The sequence below is a fragment of the Syngnathus typhle genome, linkage group LG13, assembly GCF_033458585.1.
Source record: "Syngnathus typhle isolate RoL2023-S1 ecotype Sweden linkage group LG13, RoL_Styp_1.0, whole genome shotgun sequence".
In the NCBI taxonomy this organism is placed as follows: domain Eukaryota; kingdom Metazoa; phylum Chordata; class Actinopteri; order Syngnathiformes; family Syngnathidae; genus Syngnathus; species Syngnathus typhle.
The window spans coordinates 10,901,528-10,927,854 of NC_083750.1; the positions used below are offsets into that span (position 1 = coordinate 10,901,528).

Consider the following 26,327-nt stretch of genomic DNA (forward strand, 5'->3'; position numbering starts at 1 on the left):
CTGGGAGGACAAAAATACATCCATTAGCTTGTACCAAAAAAAAAAAAAAAAAAAAAAACAATGACTCATTCTTCTTTAAGTATATTTTGATGAGGCTTCTTAAGTCTCGGACTCACCCTGTCTCCCTGGTACGAGGCCGGCGCCACCCAGTGGAGAGCTCGAATGGAAGACGGAAGCTCCTGAATGTCCGCCACCGCCGTGTTACTGGCCACGTTCAACACGGACGGAATCTCTCGGCGGTCGGAACGTTCCAACCTCCATCCGCGCATGTCCACAAACTAAAAAAACGGCGAGCGAGATAACGACCGATGTCGTTCGACGTTGGTGTTTGCACACGACGCCTACCTTGCCCCTGCGTTTTCTGGAGCTGTGACACTTGTCGGTGGCTCCGAAGCAGAAGCAGCCGGTGCACCCGTTAGGGTCGGCCGGGTCAAAGTAGAAGGAGCCGTCCCGACACGTGTCGCACCTGACACCGGCTACATTTCTCTGCAGACATACAGAGAGAAGGTAAACAGGCAAACAGACAATTGGGCGTATTCGGCGTACCTTGCAAAGACACATCCCGGTGTCGGGGTGACACACGTCGGGCGTGACCCCGCCTTGCTCGCAGTCGCAGGGGACGCAATGGGGAAAGCGGTAATAACCTGCGGCGCATCGATCGCACTGGCGCCCGCCAATCCTGGGCTTGCAGCTACACACACACACGGTCAGGTAGTTGCTAAGCGAAGGAAGAAAAGGCCACAAGGACCAGCGTTCACCTGCACTGTCCGGTGACGTGGTGGCAGCCGGGCCCGGCGTTGGCTCGCAGGCCGTTCCCGGAGCAGTCGCAGCCCTGGCAGCCCAGCAGGGGATGATAACTGAACGTCTGGTTCCGACACACGTCGCAGGCCGGCCTGACGGTCTGAGGCGGGCACAAGCAGCGGCCCGTCACCTCGTCGCACAGCCGGCGGCCGCACTCGCACGCTGCGGAGGAAGACATTGCAATATGCGCCGGCGGATGTTGTGCACTTTGCCTTTGACTCACGTCTGCAGTAGGGGAAGGCGAAGTAGCCCGTGGCGCACTTTGTACACCTCCGACCGATGACGTGAGGTCTGCAGAGACATTGTCCCCCGGCTGGCTCGCACGCAGATCCGGTGGAGCCAGACTGGTGGCATTGGCAAGGCAGAGCCCCGTCGTTGTAAAATGCCACCAGAGAGCGGGCGGAGTCTCTGCAGAATCGGGAAGATGTTCTGGGGCTGAGGAGACAAGCAAGCAAGACTTTTACATCGCCGCTGTGGTCGGGTTTGATGTTCAATTTCAATTTCAGGCTTGTTGTTTCAGAAAGGAGAGTTCAGGATAGCAAAGAAACCAAGTTTGAAATCCTTCAAAGAGCAGCGCATTTAAAATGAGCACCTACTCAATGAAGAAGCCTTCTCCTCGGCACTGCTGGATAAAAAGTGCGGACTTATCCAGAGGCTTCTCTCTCAGGACGTCTGGGCTGTAACGACTTTCAGGAACCAGCAATATATGATCCTATACACAAGAGTAGAGAAAAGAACAGGAAATACATTTCAAGAGCACCAAGCACAATAAAAAGTGGATGAGAAAAAAAAAAAAAAACACTCACCAGAATGAGAGTCTTGCGAGGAGGAACAATCACAGAGATTCTTGGCAGCTGCCAAGATTGCTGGGAAAAGTCGAGGACGGTGCGGCCGTCGGCGACCAGCGCGTCTCTGCAGCCAGACACCGAGGGGCAGAACGTCACGTTGATGGAACCTGCGAGGAAAGCACGGGCGACACGGTTCAGGAAGTGACGAGAGAAGAAAAGCAGCCTGAACGTACCCTTCCACTTATGGCCGGCGTCCACTCGGACCTCCACGGGAAAGGTAACGTGCTCCGGCTGGCGATAATGCACAACGAGCACATATCTGCCAGGGAGGGGCACGTTGGGGGTGAAGCTTATCTCCGTCTGAATGGACAGAAAGACTTTCAAAATGACAGATGTGACCCAACCAAGGCGCCGAGATGAGGTTCTGTGATACCTGAGGGTATTTGAGGAGAATCTTGTCACCGTGACCGGATAAGTCGGACTGTCGTCTCTGCCGCCAGTCTGCGTTGTCTCCTTGTTGGCGGGCGGCGCTGAGTTCCCCGTCTCGGGCCGCGTGCAAAATCCAGCCCGGCGAAGGCTTGTCCAAGTGGCTCACAAGGCAGTGCTGACTAAAACCACAAACATGTTTGTTGTGGTTGAGATTTGAAAGTAAAATTTAGTGCACATTTATTTTGTCCATATTTCAAATTCTGAGCCCTGTCCAGCATTTAAATTGCCCATCCCAACACTAGAGGGCGCCTGCGTGCCACGACTGGGACTCACTTGTACCATACTGTGAGCAACTGACCTATTGTGAACTTTTAAGTACATCTACCTGTCTTCAGTGAAGCGACCGTGAGTGGAGACGCAAAGCACTTTGGCCTCCACATACTCCATGGAGAACTCCTTAGCGGGAACTGCGTACACTTTGTGCTGCACACAAAGGCATGGTCGACTCAGCATCTTCAGAAAGCCAGACGCTGGTCCGTCCGTCCCGCAAAAACCTTTCTCACCAGTAAGAAGGAAGCTGTGGAGATCTGCAGGAGAAGCTGCGCCCTGTGAGCCAGCTGCAGCATAGCCACCTGGTTCTTGCTGTCCAATGCCACGCTCCGGCACAAAAAGCTACGCAAACATTTGGTGATGAAACATTTGCAATCGAGCTGGCCGTTTGCACGACTCACCTGTAGTCGCAGCTGTAAACGTTGGCTCTGGCACGAATCTGTCCACCCTGCTGGACACCTACCAGGATGTTGACGTTCTGGACACTGTCCACCTGGCTGGCGTACTCCAGGATGAGAGCGTGAGGACCGGGATGAGCAACAGGCAGACTGAGCTGAAGCTGAGACTGCATGGAGAGAGGGCACACAATATGAACAACACTCCACTCCAGTTGGAAGCATGAAAGTTGTGAAATGCATTTCTCTTGCGTCACCTGTGTGCCATGCAGAAAGGCCATGTCAGGGTGATCCGGAGTGGGCCGTTGCACGGGGGCTTGCCTCCTCTTGCGGCCCCTCCGACTCGAGAGGCTTCCCTGCGAGCCCAAAGCCCAGCCGAAGGCATCCATGGCCGCGTGCTTGAACAGCAAACAGCTGCCAGACATAATGGAGAGTCAAAGTAAAGCCCAAAAAAATGCCTCTCTGACTTGAAACAAAGAAAATACAAAATTACTTTTTATCTTTTTGCGGCGTGGGCACGTATGTGCACGGTTCTGCGATGTCTTTGCGCAACAGCGGGGCCTCGTAGTAATCCTGAGGCAGCAGGACCAAATAGTCCTGGAGAGCAAAAGATACTTTTGGCGTTGTTTTAATCAGAGATGGCTTTATGTGTTGGGGCAACTCACAAGGAGAACCCCGGGCGCTACGATGCGGATGATCCAGTTGCCGGGCGTCAAAGCAAAGGGCTCAGCAAAGCCGTCTCCGGGCACGGTGAGGAACGATGGTTGCCGACTTTCAGGGAAAATCACTTCCTTAGTCTGATGTGATGCTGCAGGCGCACACATGTGAGAGACATTTAACGAGACATTTGAGTCAATCTTTAAAAAAAAAAAAGTCAAAATGCTTCCATAATGTGTTCGTTTCAATCAGTGATTCTCAACTAGTGCGTCGGGACCCAAAATCCACTCTGCACAGGACATTTATTGTAATTTTGTGGGTTCATTATAAGTGTATGACTATTTTCAATTTCATTTTCTTTCTTTTTTTTGTTATAAATGACAATGTGATTCTTGGATTCCGTAATAATGTGCTCTGAAATGCATGTATGATGTACATTTGGCTTTAAAAATGTGAAGTGCTATATTTGCTCTGCGTGGCGCAATTCTGTGCAAACGGAGCCTTCACGACCTTGGGAAAATGTGGGTCCCGAGTGAAACCGACTGAGAACCTCTGATTTTGTTTTCATGGGCGATTCCACTCTCCAGAGGCTGACTTACCCGCACGGCTTCTGTAATTGGCCGCCTGGACGCTACCACTCACACCGGCACGGCTCGGGTTAGTGAATCGCAGCACCACGCGGAATAAGTTGTGTCTGGCATCTTTCAGCTCAACATGCACTACAACTCTGACTTCACTCTGCGGGGATAATAGAAATAAAAAAAAAAAACTGACCGGATCAGACATGGGATCCGCTTTGGCGGGGGTTAAGGGGGCAAAGCAGTTGCGCAACCACACGAGGGTTAATCAACACACGGCAAGCCGGCGGAGGAAAAAAAAAAGAGAAAGGAAGCGAGGGCCTCCACTTACAGTCGCAGCACCGCCGCGAGCCGGCTTCATCCGCCACTGTGACCCTCGCTCTTAATCGTGTGGCCCTTCCGTTATATCGCGGGGTGGCATAGCGCAATACAATGTGGAAAGTAGCGGGAAAGCCGAGTGGAAGGGAAAGGATCACCTCTGGCTGAAAAGAGACAGCTCGAGAAATTGCTGCAGAAGAGCTAAGAGGAAGCGGTCTATTACATTGCATAAGATTGAAATGTTTAGGAAGGAGAGGTGGATAGAAAGCATCACATGGATATCTGAAGAGCAGAAGATAAAAGGAGGATGAGGTAAGGCATTTAGTATGGAGAAATGTACAGGAAATGTGAGTTGAGGAGCTTCATTGAGACAAAAGCAGTGATTTGCCGCCATCTCGTAGCGACCATTTCGGGGAGCGACTCACTCACAAGGGCTCATATTTGAAAACACTATAGAGTATTATTTATTTTGTATTTTTGGATGAGATAAACAAACGATGACAGTAAAATAATTCATTCTATGACTATTTTGAACTGGATTATTATTTGGAATGCGTCCTCACCTGTGCAGGGGACAGCTCAGCATAACCTCTCCAGCTGAACTCTGGGAACTCTTGCGGGTCGTAAGCAAAACGCACGGGCCTGCCGTTTGGCGCCGTGCCCTCCTCCACCTCAAACTTGAACTGATGCAAGTCGGGGAAATAAAAACTCGGCGCTGGTCTGAGAGGAAACGCAGCAGCTTGAAATAAAACCGCAACAATGCAACAATCTTAGTGAAATGTTTGGACAAGTCCTACTGTGTGCATTTCAGGCCGTCTACGTTGCTACGGCAACGGCATTGGCCGGACGCCGTGTCGCAAGCCGGGTTGATAGCGCCACCGACGTCGCACTCACAACCTGCAAGGGATTCAAATGTGATTAGAATGATTTTGGGTCAAGAGGAACAACCACCTGGACTCACCTTGGCAGCCGAAATAATTCTTCTTCTGCAACAGGAAGTAGCCGTCGTGGCAGGAGTCGCACGTACGCCCGCCCACACGAAGCTTGCAGCGGCACTGACCGTTTCTCTGCACGGATGCAAAAAAAATATCCGATTTACCATATTGTAGACACGAGACATAATTCAAAAGCAATTGACAACAATTTGAACAAAACCACATCGAATTCCCAAATTCAAATTCACTACCTGCTCACAATCTCCAACACCACTTAGCGTCCCTTTGACTTCACACCTGCACCCTGGAATTAAATACAAAAAAAAAAGAAAGGAAAGAAAGAAAGAAAGAAAGAAAGAAAGAGGGGATGGTTATGTGCTGAATAGACTCTGATTGCAGGATACTTTCATGGGTGAAGAGCAAGCGCTCAAAAGCTTACTGGGACCTTTAAAGTCAACCGAGTGAAATCAAAACATCCCCATAAATATCCAGCAGAGACATTCTTGAGATATTAAAAACTTTGTTTCTTTTCTTCCCTTCTTGTTGTAGAGGTCACATTCTTGTAAGTAGTAAAAGTATCCAAGTAAAGCAGGAGGCCCAGACCTTTCTTTTTCATTTTAAATTGCTTCCATGCCAAGTCTTAACATAATAACCATCTCCATGTTGAGTTTCTCAGCCATGAGAAAGATGGCTGGCTGGACGCTGGTTGAAATGGGGGGCTTCGGAAAGTTACCTTCGCAGCCGTATACGTTGTCGGCTGCCAGGTTCCAGTGAAGAGCTTTGCACTTGTCGCATAAGGCACCCTCCGTGTTGGCTCGGCAGCGGCAGAGACCCTGAAACAAAGGTAGAAAAGGTTGTTTTTTTAAAAATCGATATATTTGATCGTGATTTCAATCTTCAGCTTCTCTTTCTTCCACACATGAGAAATGGTGAAGGTAGCAAAACGTCGCTTTCATTTCTTGTTTGGCTTCCTTTCAAAAGGGCAGGAAGTCTCTTTTCCTTCATTTTAATTACGCTTTAAGGAGGAACAAGGGCACTTCCTCGTTTGCTGGAGGCAAGTTTGGCAACACAGTTGCGTTATCGTTGCCAAAAAAAAAACAACCACTAAGCAGTCAGAACTGGATTGAGCAGTGTAAATTCTGAGAGTGACCCACTCATGCGGTTAATAGGGCACTGCCATAAAAAATACGAATATAAAATCCAATGTGTACCCCGCTCAGTTCATAATCTTTTTACCGTTTGAGGTTCTGTGCGCTCTGTCCCATCCGGATTGCATTGACTGATGGAAGCTGGAGGTACAAAGTGCTGAATAAATCTCCAACCCCCACAAAAACCAAAACAGCAGGGGCGGCGTTTGTTACCTGAGCACGAAGGGAACTTGCGTCCCGAAGCGCAATGGTCACACTGCTGGCCCACCACCCCGGGCAGACACACACACTGACCTGACAGCGGGTTGCACAAGCTGCCGTAGGAGCCTTCCAGGGAACACTGGCAGGCTGGAGGAACGAAGGCCTGATATAGTCAGCCCAAAAGACTTTCGAGGGGGGAGATTGTGACACAACTCACCAGCGCATTCTGGGTACCCGTAGTAGCCTGGCGCACATTGCTGGCAGCCCTCGCCTCCGTAGTTGGGGAGGCAAATACACTGACCGCCGGCACCGCAGACGCTCTCAGCCACGCCGGCCCCGTCGCAGAGACACGCTAGAGCGAGGGAAAGAAATACAGCGGAATTGCTTAACCACCGTTAGCATCGACGCTAGTGCTAAGACAGTATCTCGGATGGCCTGCTAATATACACTATCAAAGTTGGCTCTTCAGGGTCACAGTTTGGTTGTTGTTGAGTTGTTACTTTTGTTGCATTATCATCTGACCTGATGACGGGGAATTCTCTTGGACAAGGTCGTGACGCACATTTATATATTTGTAATCATACTCACGCTGACAAGCGATTGAGCCGAAAAAACCCACAGGGCAGCCAGTGGGCACTCCTCAGAGGGGGAAAAAAAAAATAGCTTTAGAATATTTGTATCACAGTTTTTTTTTTTAATATCATTGACGTGATGCCAACTCACCTGCGGTGGGTCCTGCAGGGGATTGTGTGGTTGTGTGGTACGCGGGATAACCTGATTGCAAAAGTCGCCATGCACAGAAAAAAAGATTTTCAATTTGACCATTTTAACCTACCGTATTTTCCGCCCTATAAGGCGCACCTAAAAACCTAATTTTTTCTCAAAAACCAACAGTGCGCCTTATAGCCCAGTGCGCCTTATATATGGACCAAATTCCTAAATTTAAACTGGCCCAAAGCATTGTGTCATAAAATCAATCATAAGTGGCCCGCTGAAGACTATGAATCATGACTTAAAAAGACTATGATCATTATTTTATGATTATAAAGTAATTTGTTTCCGTCTGAAGTTGAAATAAAAAAGATAAAATGGAGAATGATTTGGATTTGGATAATCTGACATGATGCATTAATGGTGCGCCTTATAGTCCGGTGCGCCTTATATAAGGATAAAGTTTTAAAATGGGCCATTCATTGAAGGTGCGCCTTATAGTCCGGTGCGCCTTATAGGCCGGAAAATACGGTACTCCTTTTTTTCCCCCACTCAAAGGTAAAGCGAACCCTGGAAAGAAAGAAAAAAAAATACTCCGAGCTTATCTTTCCGCTCGGGCAGACTTAAAGGAGGTGATAAGATGAGGAAATGCGACTTGTGTGTCGAATGTGCGTCTGCTGCTCAAGCATGCAGAGTGCGAGACGTGTCGGCTTAAAAAGTTGAAATCTTCAACATTTGCTTTTGTCACCCTCAAGGCTGACAGAAAAGAAAAGCTGGAACGAGCTCCCGCCAAGTTGCATGACACAATCGGTGTCTTCCTTCCAGCATTGGAAAGGAACTTACGAATGCAGTGAGGGTAGTGGAAATGTCCTTCTGCGCAGCGCTGGCACGTTTCTCCCGCAAAGTGCGCTTTGCAGACGCACCTCCCGGAACCCATTTCGCAGCCTGCCGCGGTCCGCTCGTCGCACCTGCAGGCTGCCCACGCACACACAATTCATTTTGAGTCCTTTTTTTTTTTAGATATATAAAATTGCACGGTAGGTTAAATGTCAACAATTTCCCAGCCCTGACTTAAATCCTCCACTTTGGAGCGGAGGAGCTGAGAAATGTAAACAAGAGAAGGGCCCACTTGAGAGCAATGCCGTACATTTCTATAAATAACTACTTTATGCACTCGTATTTCCTTTTTCATACATGAAGCGAGCCAGTACAGCAAGACACAACGTGCCACGAATAGTCCTGCTTTAAATCTCCCTCCACACACATATGCGGCCATTGTGTGTTTTTTTTTTTTTTTATCCAATCAGCTCCCAGCCCACCCTCGCACATCGCCACCTGTTGCCTCATTTATTTTGCACCAAGTCTCGTTGTGTTCAGCGGCTAAAGAAAGTCCGATATCACTTACGTATACATCCAGTGGGTGAGTCGGGGGCCACTCCGTAAGGTCTGAAGTAGCCGTCAATGCATCGCTCGCAGTTCACTCCAGCAGTGTTGTGCTAAAAAGACAAAGAAATTTCTTCATTAGTCAGAAGAGTCATGATGAACACAATAATTCAAAATGATCAAGCTGTACTAAAAACTGAGCGTTGTTGTGTTGATCTCAGTGAGTTTTGCAGGTGCAGCTAATATTGAGCGAGTGTGCAGTGGGGAGTTCAGAGTGTCGGAAATAGGGTCAGTTGAGGTCAGACTGCATATACAGTATACTTCCTCTCCGACAACACGCATAGGAATCAGTCGAGACTTGATGAGCGCTTCATACCTGGCAGTTGATGCACACGCCTCCTCCGCTGTAGCCGCCGGAGATGTCTAAACTTGCTCCTCTGGCTTCCACCTCTGGGTCGTAATAACAGTCGGCGGCATGAGCAAAGCACTGGCAGGCTGAGGAGGAAACCCCCCCCGACACACGTAAAATTCAGATATATGGCCCCAGCAAAAGTCACATCACGGTTCTTAAGCACGATAAGGAGTGAAAAAAGAGCTTGTTAAACATCACGGGAAAGAATCAAATCCAAACTAAGCTGCAGGTCCTCTTCCGGTCCTTGACAACAATTACTACTTTCCTATTTAGGCCAGGTTTTGCCACCATCTTTCGGAGCAGCTAAATCTCTGACATTTAACAAATTGGTAAGTTGTAAAATATTTAAAAAAATGCATATGCCTGTACCCCTCTGAACTCTTTGGCATGCTGGCCATATGAGGAATGCCCTCCCGGCTCTCAAGGAGGCGCTGAGTGATACCATATCGGGGCATCCACAACAGCAGCAAGTGGACACTTGGGCTTTAGAGTACAACACAGTCATGTCGCGCACTTACGCTGACACTCGTTGGCGCTGTCGACGGTGGCGGCGCGCCACCGCTTCTGGCCGAAACCCGGACAGCAGCGGTCGCACGACTCACCGCAGGTGTTGTGTCGGCACTCGCACTGGAGCCTTGATAGAAGATAATAACGATGGATATTAATCAGCAAGTTAAATGACGCTTCTTGACTTTCATTCCGTTTGCGCTAACAATCTGAAGTTGCGCCTCCCATTTTAGCGCTTTAAGATTGCCTTTGACATGACACCATTTGTTTACAATGTCAGTCATGGGTGCAGCAAACAATCGGGCCTTGTCCGGAAACAAACACATGAGGTAAAAGCAGGCAGGCAGGAAGAAAGCCTCCACTGTAGAAAAGATCTGTTAATGAATAAACGCAGACGACGGAAGGAAGTTAACGTTTGACAATCTCGGGAGAAGAGCCGCTGGAGGTGCAGCGGATGACGTACTTGTTTGGCTTCTCCGGGTCGCGAGCGGCCACGCACGCCTGGGCGTGGCCGTGACACACGCAGCGCCCGCCGATGCTGATGTCCTTGATACTGTAGAAGTACTGAACACAAAAAAAATCTCATTTAAAGCGTTTGGCTCGGTCGCTCGGCAACAGGAGTTAGTCATACGTGTCATGGAAAAGTTCACGGGCTGACTCACTGCACTGGGATAAAAATCATCAAGTCCTGTCAACACATTTCAATTCAATGTGGCAAAATTCAAGAAAAGGTATGAAGTCCGGTTCAGGCCTCACCCGTCGTGTGACGGTGGGATCTCGCTGGGCCTTGGAGATGAGGTGGCCCAGCAGCGTGTTGGTACGCAGGAATTGCAGGCGAACGTTGGTGGCCCTGGTGAAATCCTGAAGCGACGGCGAGCGAGTGAAGTCTCTGGAACCGGGTCGACCGTTGATCAAGGACACCACAATCTGGAAATCACAAATTATTTGTCAGCACACCCAAAATAATAATCATCATCTTGATTACTACATTTGAGGAGATGTTGCTTTATTTACCTCTCCATTCTCCAAAGGGACGATTCTGGAATAATGTGTGGTGCAGAGCTGATCGTCGTCGTTAACCAGGCGAGCATTGGGTTGCTTTCCAAACCTTTCAATGCACTCGCGTTTTGAATCTGCACCCCCCCCAAAAAATAAAATGAATGAATTTTAATCTTAGCAGTTGCAACTTTGTTTCTTTTGCCTTAGCAAAAACAAGGAGATTGGACCGTGTGCGGTTAAACACATACTTGACATATTTTTACATTGATGTTTGATGGCGACACGGAAAACATTTTGCTGCTTTATCAGAAAAACTCTTTTCTATTGATTATGATTTCTATTTGACAACTTACGGGCAAAATACTGCCAGGGGGTAAAGGTCTTCCCGTTGTCCACGGAGCGCTCCAGCACCCACAGGTCGGGTCGAGGCGAATTAGCAAACTTGATGATGACGTAAGCGACGTGAAACAGCTACAAAACATGAAAATCAAATTTGGTTACAAGGAGAACCACCTGCTGGAGCTTCCTGCGGCGACATATTTATAAACTTTATTGGCGGCTGCATAATTACAGAGGATACAGCGGTAAGCTTTCTGACTTTCTTCTCGCAGTTGGCACAAATCAACACGATGACAAACAACAATTTGAGGAGTGGATCAAAGCAGCAGAAGGCCCACCGTGTTTGCGAGCAGAGCTCAACCTGCGCCCACACGAAGCCTTCCTTTATCTCCGTCGCTCATCGAAAGCACACAAGAGCGGAACATGGTGTCTGTGATTGTTTCTGGCGCGGCGCATATTTTCCATTTTGCAGGTGACATCAGCTCGATGGAGCGTGACACAATGGATGCGAGGGGAATCGTCAAGGCTCTCTTTGTTAACGTCTGGCACGGGCGCTGTGTGTCTTGGAGCCTCGCCCACACTTGACCGCCTGAAGAAGATTTTTAGACTTGGAAATGAGCCTGAGACAATATTGACAATCACGGGGCTTTCCAAATTCTTTGGGTTTGAAGTGATTGATGGAAAATTGCGTGCGTCTTTTATTTGGAGACATTTGTATAGAAGATCTCTGGAGAAGCCTCCAAGGCAGGCCTGCACTCGTCTAGTATCCATCAGTGCTTTGATGAAGGAAAAAAAAACAGCAGGAAAGTTTTTGTTTCTCTCTAAAGAAGTTTTTTTTTCTTCCAAATTTCAAACAGTTCACGGGAGTCTTAATAATGTCTCTGAAGTGCTTTTATCAAACGAGATCGGAATTTATGACAGTTCATACGCAATAGTGACTTTTTTTTGTCCAATCGTCTAACGGAACCTGCGTGAGGTCAGAGGTCACAGATGGTGAAAGTAAGCTCGGCCTCAACAATGAGTTTTCCTTCATCCCAAAATTGATTGATGCTGTTCTTTGCCGTCAACGCCGGGAGAGGGCCTTCCCCAAACTCCGACCCAGACTAACGCGCTCATTAATTGATAAGGTTGATGTCTCCATAGTTTTCTCCACATCAGAGCCACTTCAAACAAGATGTGGGCTCTGGGTTTGTTTCAAGTGTGTGTTTAGACTGGCCGAGCAGAGTTACAAGGACGGCAATGAAAGCCGGCGATGTCCCATCAGGGTCGCTCTTATCCTGAAAGATTCCTCTCAAAGTCGCCGGCATCAACAACGCAGCCGGCCGCATTTAGTCTATTGGAGGGATTTTATAGGAGCTTGGATGTAGCGCACCCTCAACAGAGGGAAGGACGTTCATTAAAGCGCACGCTTGAGAGGCCGGCGCCTGACTTGCGGCTAACATCTTAATCCGTTGTGTATCTATCACATGGGAGAGAAGATTTTCACCAGCGTGAGTTACGGCTAGTGACAGGTTCCCCCACGCGGCGGCACGCTCGGTCGGCTTCACGGGGCATTAGGAGGGGGCGGGAATGTGGCGCTATGCGCGGAATTTCAGATGGCTCCGCATGCCAGCCAGCACGTCTCTGACCACCCCGACGCTGCCCTGCCTGCTAAACTTCCTGGCAGTCTTTCATTGATGGCGGTGGGTAGGTCCCCACGCAAAGCTTTGTTTCTATTTTCAGCCCTGCTGTGTTTGCCCATCCTGTTGCATGAGCCGGCATTTTCTCTGATTAGCTGGAGGGACACGCCCGACGAGGTTAGGGGTCAAACTACAAAAAGGAAATCATGACGTCTTGTTTCCCCAGAACAAAATGAAAGAAGAAGGAAAATGTCTCGCATTAGCACTACTTGTCATAACGAAGTATGATTTTTTTTTTTTTTTTTTTGCCCCGCTCACCCAAATTCACCGGAAACGGATGGAATATTTACAAGCTCTTTCCAGCTAGATAATAAAACAATGATAATGGTGCCGTGCCTTAATCTATTCTTAGCACTAAGCAAGACTCCTATCAGATTCACTGATATCATTTCATATTATTGCTCTCCTGCTTTCCAGATCTACCAAGAGTATTTCTCCTCTCATCATTCGCACGTCATTTCTCGGGCTATTCCAAGAAGCGCGTGTGATGAACTGCTAACGCTCATTTACGGTCCTGTGATTCGCACTGACAGCTGACGAGAAGCTTTTAGACGAGTACCGACAGTATCTGGCACGTTTTTTTAGATCCCTCTGATACATTCTAGCACATGAAGGTGTCTTTCCCTTTTCTAGATGATTGAAATGCTGTCAAGCGTTCATTTAGAGGTCAGAAAGCCACGCGGGAGGAATTTGGCCCGCAGCGTTTCACACCTCACGGTGCTCGTTTATCACGGCGCACAAATTGGCTGTGAGCTGCTTGGTAATTCAGAAATGACAATAAACACATGCAAAATATCCACTTGGCATGTCAAGGAGAAACCACAAGCGCATTGGTCAGAGGAATTTACACTCAAGAAAAGCAAACTTGGAGGGCTGACATCATGCCAGTGACACGCATGTGTTGTATATGTGATGCTTTTATGGGGGTGTAAGGTCAGGAACCCGAGATGCACGCGTACGTCGAAACGGTCCGTACGTGTCACGACTCGCCACCTGACCTATTTTGACACTTGTCGTGCGGCATCACTCGTATGTAAAGCCGGGCCGAGCTACTTTTAAGTGTTTTTGTTGACGAGCTTGACAATCGCTGCGGTAAAGAACTACTTTTGTCAAAATAAAGCTCCACAACTTACTTCAACAGTTCTTTGGCAACACCTTGTATTGGGCTTGTGCACAAAAACAGTGGCTAGGAAATCAACACAACTTGGAATGCTGCAGAACAAATTAGGTTAAACTTTTAAGCTTGCATCTGATTTAGTAGTTCCACTCACAACAGAGTCAAGAAGCCAAAGTTCAATCAGAGGGCACAACAGAGAAGCAGAGATCTACATCAAGTCTCATCAAGTCTACATCCAGCCTGATTTGAGCGCAGAGGAATGCCATTCAAAGAGGAGGACCTTCTGTCACGGCGGATCAGGTCCGTCGGAGGCTTGCGGCGACAATGCATCGGTGCAACTGTTTGTGCGTGTGCGCAACAGGTGGGCGGTGGGGAGCCCGCTAGTCTGGTGTATTTTTCTCCATGACTCCATGGTGGAATTAGGCAGTTGGCAAACAGTCAGAGCAGAGCCGCAGTGGTAGGTGAGAAAAAACAAAAAACTGTGGCTACGCATGTCTATGTGATCTGGCTGCCATTGCAATGAAATTTGGATGGTGAAACGGCGGTTAAATTATATGCATGTATGCTTTTTGATATAAAAAAAAAAGCATGTTAAGAATGCAGGACAACTGCACCATTATAACAGCATGTCATAGAAACCAGCCAACTATCAAAAAAAAAAAAAAAAGCACAATGGATTTATTGTATGGAGGCCTGGAAAAAGATGCAAAAATTAGCTGGCATTTTTTTTCCCCACAGTGGAGCAGCAGATTTATAAGGACGTGCAGGCTGGCAGTTGCACTTTCCCAGCCTCCCGTTAACAAACGTGCGGCGACTGTAGTAAATATCTGCCACGTTGGCCCGGCGCCCAAGGAAGACGGACGCTTATATCACCGGACCATATGAACACATTGGATGTCACGTTGGGCAACAGAGCACCCGTTACCATAGAAACGACAATGGACGTGCTTTTGTTGATTTTATGCCGCTTAAATGGGACATCATCGCTTGATGATCGTTTCTGTCTGCTGCCATGTGCAATTAACATGCTGCATGGTTGTTGTTACTTGAAACTCTCACCACCAAATATAGCACCTCTGTATTTGTTTGGTCTGAGAGGGTCAGGTCATTTTTAGCTATGCTTTTTTTTTTTTTTGGGGCAAACTTTTGTAAAGGCCTGAAAGGAATCCTAGAAGGACACAAAAGGGGGCGACGGCAGCAAATACAACATTGGTGGGAAGTGGAGTCCTGACTGAAGGGATTAAGTTCCGAGGGAATGCTCCTAAAATTGCATTCTTGAAAGCAGATCACTCAGCTGAGCCAAAGCCATTCCCTGTACCTGAACCTAATCGACCTCTCCTTTCACACAGAGTGAAAAACAAGCACACTCAACATCATCGCCTGCTGAGAGACAAAAAAAAAGGGAACCTTAATTACCCGCAAACTATATACGCTGCACTCCGATTAAAGCGACAAAACCAACACGGCATTTAGGAGAAGGTCGAGGAGAAGTTTCACACAACGATACTGTCGAAATAAACCAGCCCATGCGACGACTTGGGTTGATGTCATTAAATACCAATAAATGAACAGACTGTCAACTTTGAACCCAATCAACTCCTCAGTACTAAATAACGGTGGCAGTTTATGATGCAGGCATTCATCCAAGAGTTTTCAAATTGTTTATATTTATGTTATTAATTAGATGAGCCGTTGCTAAGGGCTTGATACGAGTGCTACACGTCATTCGATAAGATCGGCAAGCGTGACCTCCTGCTTGCCAAACAGTGAGTCCGCATTTAGCTCCGCAGCTTTGGGCCCTTTGTTTGTTACGAGTGCTAGAAGCTCATGGTGACAGTTGGATTCGAGATTTATCCTAATATAAAGCCGTGATGCTAGGCTAGTGCTAGCTAAATAGTGACTGCTAAACCGCCTTGAATGATTTACAAGCGTTTACGAATCATTGAGCAGTTACAAGTCGTGATTAGTAACTGATTCACAAAGCCTTCTCCTTATTCCAAAATGTCCTTTGGCGTCACTCGTATGTGGATGAGCTCCGTCCGGCTCATCGGATGGAGCGCAGACAGCGGTATCGCTTGCTATGTTTGCCTCACATGCTCAGCTCACTCAGTCAGACAAGCACATGTAAACGCCGCAGGCCTCTTAAAATATATTCCCTAGAAAAATGCAATGACCGCACGTCTGATACGCGTTGTCCGTGTTTACGGCAACAATGGCCTGACGGCTGCTTGCGGATTGTCGTGCCACGTGTTCCCGGAAAAAGAACTTTGTATTTTGGTGCGGCTTAAGAGAGTAGCCGAGTAAGAGTAGCCTGTTGTTACTTTAGGATATTAGAACTCCCGCAGAAAGAAAAAGTACCGTAATTTTCGGACTATAAGTCGCACCGGAGTATAAGTCGCACCGGAGTATAAGTCGCACCAGCCATAAAATGCCCAAAAAAGTGAAAAAAAAACCCATATATATTTATATATGTCGCTCCTGAGTATAAGTCGCCCCCCCACCCAAACTATGAAAAAAAATGCGACTTATAGTCCGAAAATTACGGTAGTCTTCCAAAGAATGACTTGACTCACAAAAGGGGTCTATTTTCATGACCGGCATAAATCCTACGCAATTTCACAGATGAGCACGGCCAGCGGATCTGTGAGAGGGAGGGCTGCGCCACTGCATGAGCGGACTTTAATCACGCCGTTTCAATCATTGGCGCGCTAAGGTACTGGTTTAAGGTGCTTGGCAGTGGCCCTTCTGAAAAATCGGCAAACAAACCCAATGAACCTTGCGCTGATACAAAAATCAGGATACATACATACAGTCGGAAAGGCTCGCCCCGCTAATAAGGCGTTTCTTTACGCTCGGTCGACCGTCAACTCTTGTTTTCAAAGGATCGTCGGAAATGACTTGTTTAGAAAGAAGAAGAAAAGAAGAGCACGCTTTGAAGCTTGCCGTACGCATCAACAGCACCGTTATCTTATTGATCTGCTGGCAGCAGTATAGAAAAGCCACCTGCGCTGGCCTTGAAAGAAACCGCACAACTCATTCAGCTGCTCGAAGCGCAGCCACAATATAAATTATCCTTGTGAATGTGTGTTTTCTTTCATAACACCCACAAAGCAGCCATTCGTTTATTATTTAACCTTGACATCGTCATAATCAATCAACTTTAATAAGAAGAAAACGATCTTCGTCATGGCCCGTGCAACATATATGTCTGGGATGGGTACCACAAGAATCAAGAAGCACACTTTACACACACTATTTCTTATGTTGTTGAAAACAGCGCGGCGTAACGTCCCAGATACACAGAGCGTTACGACATATATGAAGTAAGAGCATTGCTAAAAACATCACAACTAGCAACAATTCCTCTGGTCTACTGAAAGACGCCCCAAAAAAGCGTGTAAGTCAAATCCGAGCAGGGAGAACAGTGGGGGGGAAAAAAAATCCAAACAACCCAACAGCGAACAAGATGACAATCATCTTACCTGTCCGAGGTCCAGGGTGATGTTGACCTGGTTGTAGCCTAAGCCCTTGGAGAGAGGGGGGCTCTGCCACCAGCGCTCCGTCCCATCGATAGCGCTGCTCACCGGGTGAGCTTTGCTCGGGTCGGCCGCGTTGCAGTAGTCACAGAACTGGCCCTGCGTGATATCAAATATTTGGTTACGACTCGTTTGGATGAATGCATTTTTTTTAATTTACTGGAACCGATCATTTCTTCATTTCGACAAAATACAGTGAAAGTAAACAATAAGATGGAAAAACAAGATATTATATGTCCCGGAGATTAAGTTTAGACCTTAAGGAACAGAATTGGACCCCTATTGTCCCCCCTTCAGTGCATTCAAATGCTGGCATTGTGCGTATGTTTGACTGAGAAGCGCTATTATTCCTAACGTGATGGAGAGCCCTTCTATTTCTACTGCTGAAGGCGATTTCCTTGACAAACAATGGAGGAAAACTCCACTTGAAACCTTGTATGAGGCAACAGGAAACATTCAGAATGGTGCCTTTGTAATGTTAGGACAGATGCTGGTGCGCGCAATCTTTACCCGAATATTTTGAGTCAGAAGTCCAGCGGTTGGTCCCCCGACAAGTTTACAGTACAAATCCGCCCTCGGCGTCCCGAACTCATCCTTCCCGCAGGTTGCTGACGCAGAAATCCTCGATCTTTGCGCCAGGTTGAGGTACGGGGGGCTCAGGCTAAAACCAGTGGCTCCACTGAACGTTTCTTGTGCACGCGTGCACCTGCAAATAAGAATCGAGAGCAAAACTGCCGTGAGGTGAGCTCCCGTCACCTCGCTCCCCATGTTCCACACTAGAGGTCCCAACTGGAGGTCTGGTCATCTAAAAAGCCCCGAGGAGCGCCGCGTCCTTGTGGGCTGCGCCATTTACGCGCGACAGCAGAACACTTTGCCCAAGTCCAGCCTTTAGCGTGACGACCCACTGGAGGAGGAAATGTCCCGGGGACGCATGTTTCCTTGTGGAAAGCTTGTGGAAAGTGGAAAAAAAGAGAGAGAGAGAGATTCCGCTCACCGACGCTCTCAGGTGGCACACGTCGACCAGTTGTGTGGTCCACCTCTCGCGATTTGTCAGTGGGGGGTAAACAAAAAGTTGAACATTACAGAATGCACTGGACTGATAACAACACATTTGTACTGAACTTCAACAAAAGTTGGCAAAAGTAAACAGTTATACACGAACTAAACATTTGTTTTCACTGTCGATTAAAATCATTATTTCCATGTCTTACCACAACGACAAAAAAGGTCTCCACACAAAATGTTCGTCCTCTTATATGTATTTAACTTATATAGAGTCCTGGGTCAATTATTAAAAGGTGTAAATATCTGTAAATAAAAAAAAGACGCGAGGAAATACAAAAGGTTACTCCAATTTTTTTTTTTACACTCTTATTTACTGTTTATGCCATTAGTTGTAATTTACAGACTTTGTTTGGAATAACAAAATGACCTCTTTTTCAATCATTCTTTTTTGGACACGTTATAAACTTTAAACAAAATAAATTTCATTATGTATTTGGGGGTTATTAATATATATGAAACTGCAGGCGTTTGTGCACATCCCAAGTTATCATGACAATCATATAAAATATGTGCCTGCGTGCTTGTGTGTTTTCAACTCTAAATAATTGGAATTATTGAGGGATTTAAAACCGAAATTCGGTTTTTGGTAACGGAGTCAACCGCGTCGAAAAAAGAACTCTGGCGTTCTCTAGTGGTCACTATAGTGTATAGCAGTAGTGTCGAAAAAGAGAACTCTGGCCTCCTCTAGTGGCCACTATAGTATATAACTTTTCTCTTTTTTTAGGGGCGTAACAGAAGCCTCAAGTTTCAGATGTCGAAGTCAAACAAGAGCGACCCTACTGAGTTTCACTTCAGAACTTTTTTTCCCTCTCTCTCTCAAGAACCGCATGTATAATAATTATGCTTCAATGGTAGGTGAAGAAAAGTAAAGGCGCAGCAGTTTGGAACTTTTACGTCAACAACAAACTTGTGACTCACCCACTGGACGGCATTGTTGAGCGTGGTGCCCGTCTGTGTCACGCACTCGCCAACCAGGAACTTCGACCAGTGCGTTTCCATTAGTGGACCATTTTCAACTAATTGAAGCCCCGGCTTTACATTTGTTGCCTTTGGGTCCCTTTAAGACTCCGACATGGAGCCCACCACTCTGCAGGTAGGATGAACGAACCGTCTCCTGTTGTTTCCGTATTCAACATTCATGACAAACTCATTTCGTCAACATATCAAGTCCTAATATTCTGTGTCAACCTGGAAAAGCTCATGTTTTGATTATGAACGCTTCTAGCAGCCATTTTCGAAGCGATTGTGGAAGGACTGCTCTCGTTATAATACTTTGTGGACTGTAGTTAAAGGTCAACAAATCCAGCTTTTTCACATTCTTTCATATTATTGCATTTATCATAACGTCTCTGCCCCGCTTATTGCAATAAAAGTGAGATGAGGTCATGCAGTTCATAATTAAAACTTATTTTTAGCCCTACTCAAACAAATTGCGAGTTCCATAAAGGTTAATAAATAAAAAGCAGGAAATAATTGATGCCTATCAAATGAATACAGACAGTAAATGAACAATGATGTGCGTTTAATACAGTTCATCGCATTATCCTCCTTAACCTTGAACAGTGTTGAGATTAATTTTGTTATTTATATTTTGTGATGAGAACACATTTGCACTCCTCTCCAAATGTTTTGGAACAGCGAGGCCTCTTTAGTTTTGCTGTCGACTGATGACAATATAAGGACATTTGTAATAAAAATGCCATGCTCATTACTCTGCCCTATTATTTAAACAACCTTATATTTATACTTGATACATTTTCAGAAAGCTATAGCAGTGGCCCAGAAGGCGTCACAAGAGGACCAGGCGGGCAACTATGAAGAGGCCGTTGGCTCCTACAAACAGGCTGTCAAGTACTTTCTTCACATTTTAAATCGTGAGTAGCTCCAACTGGGGTCTTCAGAGTCCGGACAAAAAAATGGCCATCACTGTACTTGTTGAACAAAATTATGCTATTAAAGATGATGTCTTTCTTTCCGTCAGGTGAACCCCAGGGTAAAGTTGGCAATCAAAAAATCAGAGACAAATGTAAGGAGTACCTGGACCGAGCGGAAGAGCTACAGGAGTACCTCGACTATAAAGAGGTTGCTACACAATTGTGTTTCATGTGCAAAAATAACTACACACAGTACATGTGGGTACTATATCACCATCTTGACATGAGGTTGAAGTTACAAAAAGATACACATCGAGGCACAAGAATACTTTGTTGTCGCGCAGCACAGAAGGCACATCGACTTACCGCCATACATGCTGTCATCATTTGAAGGAGCAAAGTCGTAAATCGACGACCGCTTGAGTGTATACAAACTGTACGGATTTGAAGCAACTGTGAATTTTTTTTTACATGGATTCAGAGTTTAAATGTCAATATCGTAGGGTTTCCTTCGAGGTCAATTCCTTTGTTTTTGCATACTGAAGACATAGTTTCTGATCAAAAAGATTATTCACAGAAGATTAGAATGCCAGCTTTAAGTTCATGTTACGTACAATTAGATAAATAACTTGGGACAGAGCGCCTTTTGTCACCCACGGCGAAGTGCTATTCCACCAAATAATAAATATTATACACTTGAAGTATCTGTTCAAATACTTTTGCTCAATTGAAAAGTTGGATGGCTTCAAACAGAAAGCGCTCTGTCCTAAATTATTCAACACATCGGTATGTAAAGACCTTGAAATAAAAGATACTCTGATACTGCTATAAATTTGAAACCCAATGGTCTTAAAACAAAGGAATTGACCTTGCCGTTCAAATACTTTTGGAGGGGGAGGTTACCGTCACAATTTACTGCCAAAATAAACTCATTTGCAAGTCAGCAATAAGAAGATGATGGGTAAAAACAAAACAAAAAGCTCATATACGGTATCTAAATTTTGGTGCGTAGTTAAAAAAAAAAAAAAAAAAGTGACGTGCCCAGAGCGTCGGCTGCGTCGTGACGTCATTGCATTCCCTGTGCGCAAGTCGACGCTTTTCAATGCGGAAGTTGCTTCCCCGTACCAAGTGGGGGACGAAAACAAGCCGAACAGCTCCTAGAATTACATGTTGACGAGTTAACTTATCAACTAGGTTTTAAAGGAAAACTATTTTGAAGATCTCGCAATCGTTTAGGCTATCGGACAAGTGATCAGCCCTCATGGCTACCAACAATAATTTACAGGTAAGTGAAGGCTCAAAACAGACGCTGCCGAAAGATATGTAATTTAAAAAAAAAAAATCATCGGTAACATTGACTAAAGTTATTGTTTTCTTCTCGGTTGTTCATAATCAGGAAAACACTTTTAGTATCGGAACGATTGTCAAAAGAGAAGAAAAACCCAAATGTTTTCTGCTAAGTAGCCATTTTAGCTCCTTTAGCCCTGGCTAACTTTGATATTCTCCGATCAAAATCGCCCTTGGACAACTAAAAGTATCGGCAATGACCTTTACGCCAAAATAAAGGAGTCCTCAAAAATGATTTTAATACTATGTCCGACAGTGTGTCACTACCGTGAGCTTTAGGTGACAGCGCGGCTAACGATACTAGCATGTTGTTTTTGGCCTGTGCGGTGACTCCATCTTCCATTAGATGGGGACGTTGTTGTAATTATATCACAAACTTGAAAGATGGCTTTGGTATTGCGAAGGCATTTTTTTTTAAAGCTAGCTTTGGAGTCGTCTAGCAAAGAAAAAACAGAAGCCAAAAGGAAGTAGCCACCGTCGTCAGGTGCTGGCACTCCTACCTTGATGTCGTCACACGGAACTACTGTTTGCCTTCCAGTACACAACGTCGGTCCGGACATGAAACTATTTAACACTAGTGTGTGGAAAAAAATAACCTCCGTGGAAGTATTATGAAATCTTTTTAACATTAAATGATCTTTCAAAAATCAGATTAACATTTGCTATATTGTTTTCCAAGCAGTTTGGGGAGAAGAAAAATAGTACATCATGCACCTTAAACTCCTTGGGCCTTGGATTATTTTGATTGCCATTTTCAAGGGAGGGAAGTGTTCTAATTTGTAAGCGTATTAACTCAAATGGTTCTTCTGGTGTGTTTTTGCGCATAGAAAGCCATCGATCTTGCCAGCAAGGCGGCTCAGGAGGATAAAGCTCAGAATTATGAGGAGGCTCTGCGAATGTACCAAGCTGCTGTACAGTATTTCCTTCACGTGGTCAAATGTAAGTGATAATTCAGCCGGCATCGATGGCAAAGCTTTGAAAAGTCACACTCTGTTTCTATACGTCCTTTCAGATGAAGCTCAAGGTGACAAAGCTAAACAGAGCATCCGCGCAAAATGTGCCGAATATTTGGATCGGGCAGAGAAGTTGAAGGAGTATCTCCAAAAGAAGGAGAAAGCGCCAGCCAAACCTGTCAAAGAGTCAAATGACAAAGGGTGCGTATGTGCTTCTGCGGGTGGGGCAGGTCATATTTGCAGCCATTCAGGGCAGACTTAAGATCGTTGCCTTTGTTTGTTTATGTGCTCAGGAATGACAGCGATGACGGTGATGATCCCGAGAAAAAGAAGATGCAGAATCAACTCTCAGGTTTGTTATTTGTGTATTAGAGTTGTTGTTGTGACGCACAGCCCATCAGAGGTTGTTTATTGTTTTTATTATTATTATTATAAATATCTTGGCTCTCAGAGCTAGAGTAGAATCAACAAGGTTGAAAATAATCATTGATCATGAGGAGCCAGACTAAGTTGCAGAATGTTCCATTTGCAAAATTTGAGTTAATCCTTACGACATCTTAAAAGATTTGCTTTTGTTTTGTGTGATGTCACAAATGAAACTTAGTATCGTTCCAATTTTAGTAAACAAAAAAATAATTGGTTTACGCCTTTGAATATATTCGATGTGTTTAGATTTGGTGGTTCTTGTATCTTAAATCTCACTGTGTCACTTGACTTTTTTAGGTTAGACTGTGTTGCTGTCAGTGATGTATTTTTTTTTATTTGGTTTTCCCAGGTGCAATTGTTATGGAGAAGCCAAACATCAAGTGGGATGACGTTGCGGGTTTAGAGGGTGCCAAGGAGGCCCTGAAAGAGGCTGTGATTCTTCCAATCAAATTCCCTCACCTCTTTACAGGTAGCGTAGACCACCGAGTGTTCCGACCAGACAGGTCTTGTGTTCCTTCATCGGCAGTTAAGTTCTAATGCCACCTTTTAAAGGCAAGAGAACACCTTGGAGGGGGATCCTGCTCTTTGGTCCTCCAGGTACAGGAAAGTCCTACCTTGCGAAAGCTGTCGCCACGGAGGCAAACAACTCCACCTTCCTGTCTATCTCTTCTTCTGATCTCGTTTCAAAATGGTTGGGAGAAAGTGAAAAGTAAGTTCTGCTCTTAGCAAAACCCCAAGGCCAGAGTGAAACATGATCAAACCAGCCAATAATCACATCACGAACGTGTGATCTGTCATCCAGGTTAGTCAAGAATCTGTTTGCCCTCGCGAGGGACAACAAGCCTTCCATTATCTTCATTGATGAGATTGACTCCCTCTGCGGCTCCAGAAGCGAGAACGAGAGCGAGGCGGCGCGACGTATCAAGACGGAGTTCCTGGTGCAAATGCAAGGTACCAACTTTTAATCTCTTCCTTTCTTTTACGCCGGCAAGGGTTTTTGACTAAATTGGCCTACGTGTGTACAAGTTGTGTACTTCTATTTCAATTTCTAGCCAACTCTTCTTTTGACTCTTGACAGCATTCCACCCCACCTATCTTTCCATCACTCTGTAAAATGTTAACAATGACTTGTTAACCGGGTGACGTGGGGCAAAAAAAATGCTGCCGCTGCACTATAAATAGAAGCCAAGTTCACAAGCCTTACACAAGGTGCCACTGTTGTCCTTACACTTAGCATCATGCAAAAAGAAATATTTAGGAGCGAGCTGGGTATTAAATCTCGTGCTGAATACATTGTTAGAACAAAAAATATTGGCCTCAACAGCAGTTTTATCATGCGACATGAAACTCTACTCTTATTCCAGGCGTCGGAACCGATAACGAAGGAGTGCTGGTGCTCGGGGCGACAAACATTCCGTGGACCCTCGACTCTGCCATCAGAAGAAGGTACTGACTCGAGTGGCTGGGTGCAGGTTTCTTGGAGCGCGCGCACGCAATTGTCCACTCACCTCCGTCCAATTGAACCGTGTCAGATTTGAGAAGAGGATCTACATTCCGCTGCCGGAAGAGCACGCTCGCGGCTTCATGTTCAAGCTCAACCTGGGCTCCACCCCCAACAGTCTGACAGACTCGGACTTCGTCACCCTGGGCAAGAAAACAGATGGTTACTCGGGCGCGGATATCAGTGTCATCGTGAGAGACGCGCTCATGCAGCCCGTCCGAAAGGTCCAAGCGGCAACCCACTTTAAGAGAGTAGGTTTCGGGTATTTTATTATTATTATTATTTTTTGGACACGGTTTCCTCCTGACTACTGTAACATTGCGTTTGAATGGATTGTGGTTTCTAAGGTGAATGGACCATCGAGATCAGACCCCCTAATAATTGAACACGACCTCTTGACGCCCTGCTCGCCCGGCGATCCCAACGCAATTGAAATGACATGGATTGACGTCCCCGGAGAGAAGCTTCTGGAACCTGTAGTTTGCATGGTGAGGCGTCTTTAAAAAAACCAACAACAACAATACTGAGTTGACTCATTTGCTACGCTAAACTAATGCTCGACTCATTTGCTCTTTGCAGTCTGACATGCTGAGGTCTCTGACCAGCACTAAGCCCACCGTCAATGACCAGGATCTGGGAAAACTGAAAAAATTCACAGAGGACTTTGGACAGGAAGGCTAGTTCGATTTGTTTGGGGAAGAAGGCCAAACCAAAGCAAATGAATTGCAATGTTCTATTTACTGTTTGTTTCGGGGGTTTTCTTTTTTCCTCCCCCCCCCCCCCTTCCCGTTTCATCTTAACCATTCAGCAGAGAAAGATAAATGCTGTTTCAGTCTGACAACCACAGAAAGGCTGTAGAAACTACGTTTGACACTCATTACAATAAATCTAAGCTTCTTGACAAATTTAAAAGGGTGTTGGACTTCTAAAGGTGCAAACATACCCAGGCTGCTTCTTTGGACTCGGGTTTTGCACACACTCGTATTTCTTGTCATTAACCAATAAACAGCCCTTCTCTGTTTTGTATAAATAAGGAACAAGCATTTTATATTATACTGTATGTTGTGGCATCCATATATAGGTTGTGGGGAAATGAGGCGCCATTGGATTTCTTTTATGTGTTATATGTGTTCATAGTGTCAGTGTGGTTCAGTGTGCAGGCATTTTAAGACTTTGTGTGAGACTCTAGATGAGAGCTACTTTAGAACCGAGGTTGCGATCGTCTGTCCACTTTTCGCAATTGTATGCATTGAATGGATCACCAAAGGTGCCAGACCAGCATTATTTAAAATAAGGCTTTTTGTCACACTTTTTATCACATCATACTAAGACTTTTTTTTTTTTTTTTTAAATATATGCAGTATATATATATCGGAACGGATGCTGGTTACAAAACTGCTAAAAAAAAAAAAAAGCCTAACAAGATAAAATTGGATAGTAAATTTTGACATAAGATGAAGCTAAAGGCTCGTTTGTACTTTGCGGCCAATAGGTAAATCTCCAATTAGAAGTGACACTGCATACTGTGCCTTTTACAGAAGCTGTTTATTTTTCTATAGATTTGTCTCAATTTGTCATAATGCTAGTTTACCATCATAGTGCATCGTCACTACTACTACAACTAAGACATGTATAATACCTGCACATTTCCTGTAAACTCTTACATGGAATGTAAACAACTCTATTTTTATTTGCGATTTGATGGGGAATTTGGCTTTCTATACCAACATTAGTCTGAGGTCAAATATTTGTGTTGTACTCCCGTTTTTTTCTCTCTCTCATTTCTGAAATGTAAATAAAATATAAATACATTAAACGTCAAAGTTGATCTATTTCTAATATATAAAGTACTGTAAATACAGTAGCGCACTTTGTGCAGCAACAGCTCGGGACGCTCA

At 45.6% G+C, this 26,327-nt stretch overlaps 2 protein-coding genes across 5 annotated transcripts in view; one reads left to right on the top strand and one right to left on the bottom strand.

The window, feature by feature from the left end:
* si:ch211-241e1.3 (laminin subunit alpha-3) overlaps positions 1 to 18,227 on the bottom strand; it is a 31,518-nt gene extending 13,291 nt beyond the window's left edge. Inside the window, exons 1-36 of one of the 3 annotated variants that reach the window (XM_061294991.1) lie at positions 17,774 to 18,227; positions 17,210 to 17,362; positions 10,946 to 11,063; positions 10,608 to 10,726; positions 10,350 to 10,520; positions 10,057 to 10,157; positions 9,605 to 9,720; positions 9,051 to 9,169; positions 8,697 to 8,787; positions 8,135 to 8,266; positions 7,304 to 7,354; positions 7,169 to 7,216; positions 6,798 to 6,932; positions 6,593 to 6,727; positions 6,468 to 6,520; positions 5,965 to 6,064; positions 5,483 to 5,535; positions 5,258 to 5,363; positions 5,094 to 5,193; positions 4,860 to 5,016; positions 4,000 to 4,138; positions 3,409 to 3,551; positions 3,237 to 3,340; positions 3,001 to 3,157; positions 2,750 to 2,913; positions 2,582 to 2,690; positions 2,404 to 2,501; positions 2,023 to 2,197; positions 1,823 to 1,949; positions 1,608 to 1,756; positions 1,398 to 1,513; positions 1,025 to 1,236; positions 759 to 963; positions 547 to 691; positions 346 to 486; positions 117 to 278 (exon numbers count right to left, since the gene is read on the bottom strand). In XM_061294991.1, the coding sequence (XP_061150975.1) occupies positions 117 to 278; positions 346 to 486; positions 547 to 691; positions 759 to 963; positions 1,025 to 1,236; positions 1,398 to 1,513; positions 1,608 to 1,756; positions 1,823 to 1,949; positions 2,023 to 2,197; positions 2,404 to 2,501; positions 2,582 to 2,690; positions 2,750 to 2,913; positions 3,001 to 3,157; positions 3,237 to 3,340; positions 3,409 to 3,551; positions 4,000 to 4,138; positions 4,860 to 5,016; positions 5,094 to 5,193; positions 5,258 to 5,363; positions 5,483 to 5,535; positions 5,965 to 6,064; positions 6,468 to 6,520; positions 6,593 to 6,727; positions 6,798 to 6,932; positions 7,169 to 7,216; positions 7,304 to 7,354; positions 8,135 to 8,266; positions 8,697 to 8,787; positions 9,051 to 9,169; positions 9,605 to 9,720; positions 10,057 to 10,157; positions 10,350 to 10,520; positions 10,608 to 10,726; positions 10,946 to 11,063; positions 17,210 to 17,362; positions 17,774 to 18,031 (4,662 nt within the window). In that variant the 5' untranslated portion in view covers positions 18,032 to 18,227. Of the gene's footprint in view, positions 1 to 116; positions 279 to 345; positions 487 to 546; positions 692 to 758; positions 964 to 1,024; positions 1,237 to 1,397; positions 1,514 to 1,607; positions 1,757 to 1,822; positions 1,950 to 2,022; positions 2,198 to 2,403; positions 2,502 to 2,581; positions 2,691 to 2,749; positions 2,914 to 3,000; positions 3,158 to 3,236; positions 3,341 to 3,408; positions 3,552 to 3,999; positions 4,139 to 4,859; positions 5,017 to 5,093; positions 5,194 to 5,257; positions 5,364 to 5,482; positions 5,536 to 5,964; positions 6,065 to 6,467; positions 6,521 to 6,592; positions 6,728 to 6,797; positions 6,933 to 7,168; positions 7,220 to 7,303; positions 7,355 to 8,134; positions 8,267 to 8,696; positions 8,788 to 9,050; positions 9,170 to 9,604; positions 9,721 to 10,056; positions 10,158 to 10,349; positions 10,521 to 10,607; positions 10,727 to 10,945; positions 11,064 to 17,209; positions 17,363 to 17,773 lie in introns of all 3 variants that reach the window. The other 2 variants (XM_061294990.1, XM_061294992.1) reach the window with 2 other exon arrangements.
* Positions 18,228 to 19,061: 834 nt separating this feature from the next.
* On the top strand, positions 19,062 to 26,252 carry vps4b (vacuolar protein sorting 4 homolog B). Of its 2 annotated transcripts, XM_061295029.1 has the most exons (13): positions 19,062 to 19,421; positions 20,091 to 20,202; positions 20,310 to 20,410; positions 22,377 to 22,488; positions 22,562 to 22,703; positions 22,796 to 22,854; positions 23,278 to 23,397; positions 23,481 to 23,637; positions 23,731 to 23,879; positions 24,293 to 24,374; positions 24,461 to 24,680; positions 24,777 to 24,917; positions 25,009 to 26,252. In XM_061295029.1, the coding sequence occupies exons 1-13, from the start codon at positions 19,401 to 19,403 to the stop codon at positions 25,108 to 25,110; spliced, it is 1,518 nt and encodes a 505-aa protein (XP_061151013.1). In that variant the 5' UTR covers positions 19,062 to 19,400; the 3' UTR covers positions 25,111 to 26,252. The 2 variants fall into 2 exon arrangements, with proteins under 2 accessions (XP_061151013.1, XP_061151015.1); XM_061295031.1 differs by lacking the exons at positions 19,062 to 19,421; positions 20,091 to 20,202; positions 20,310 to 20,410 and adding an exon at positions 21,279 to 21,487.
* Positions 26,253 to 26,327: the final 75 nt, after the last annotated feature.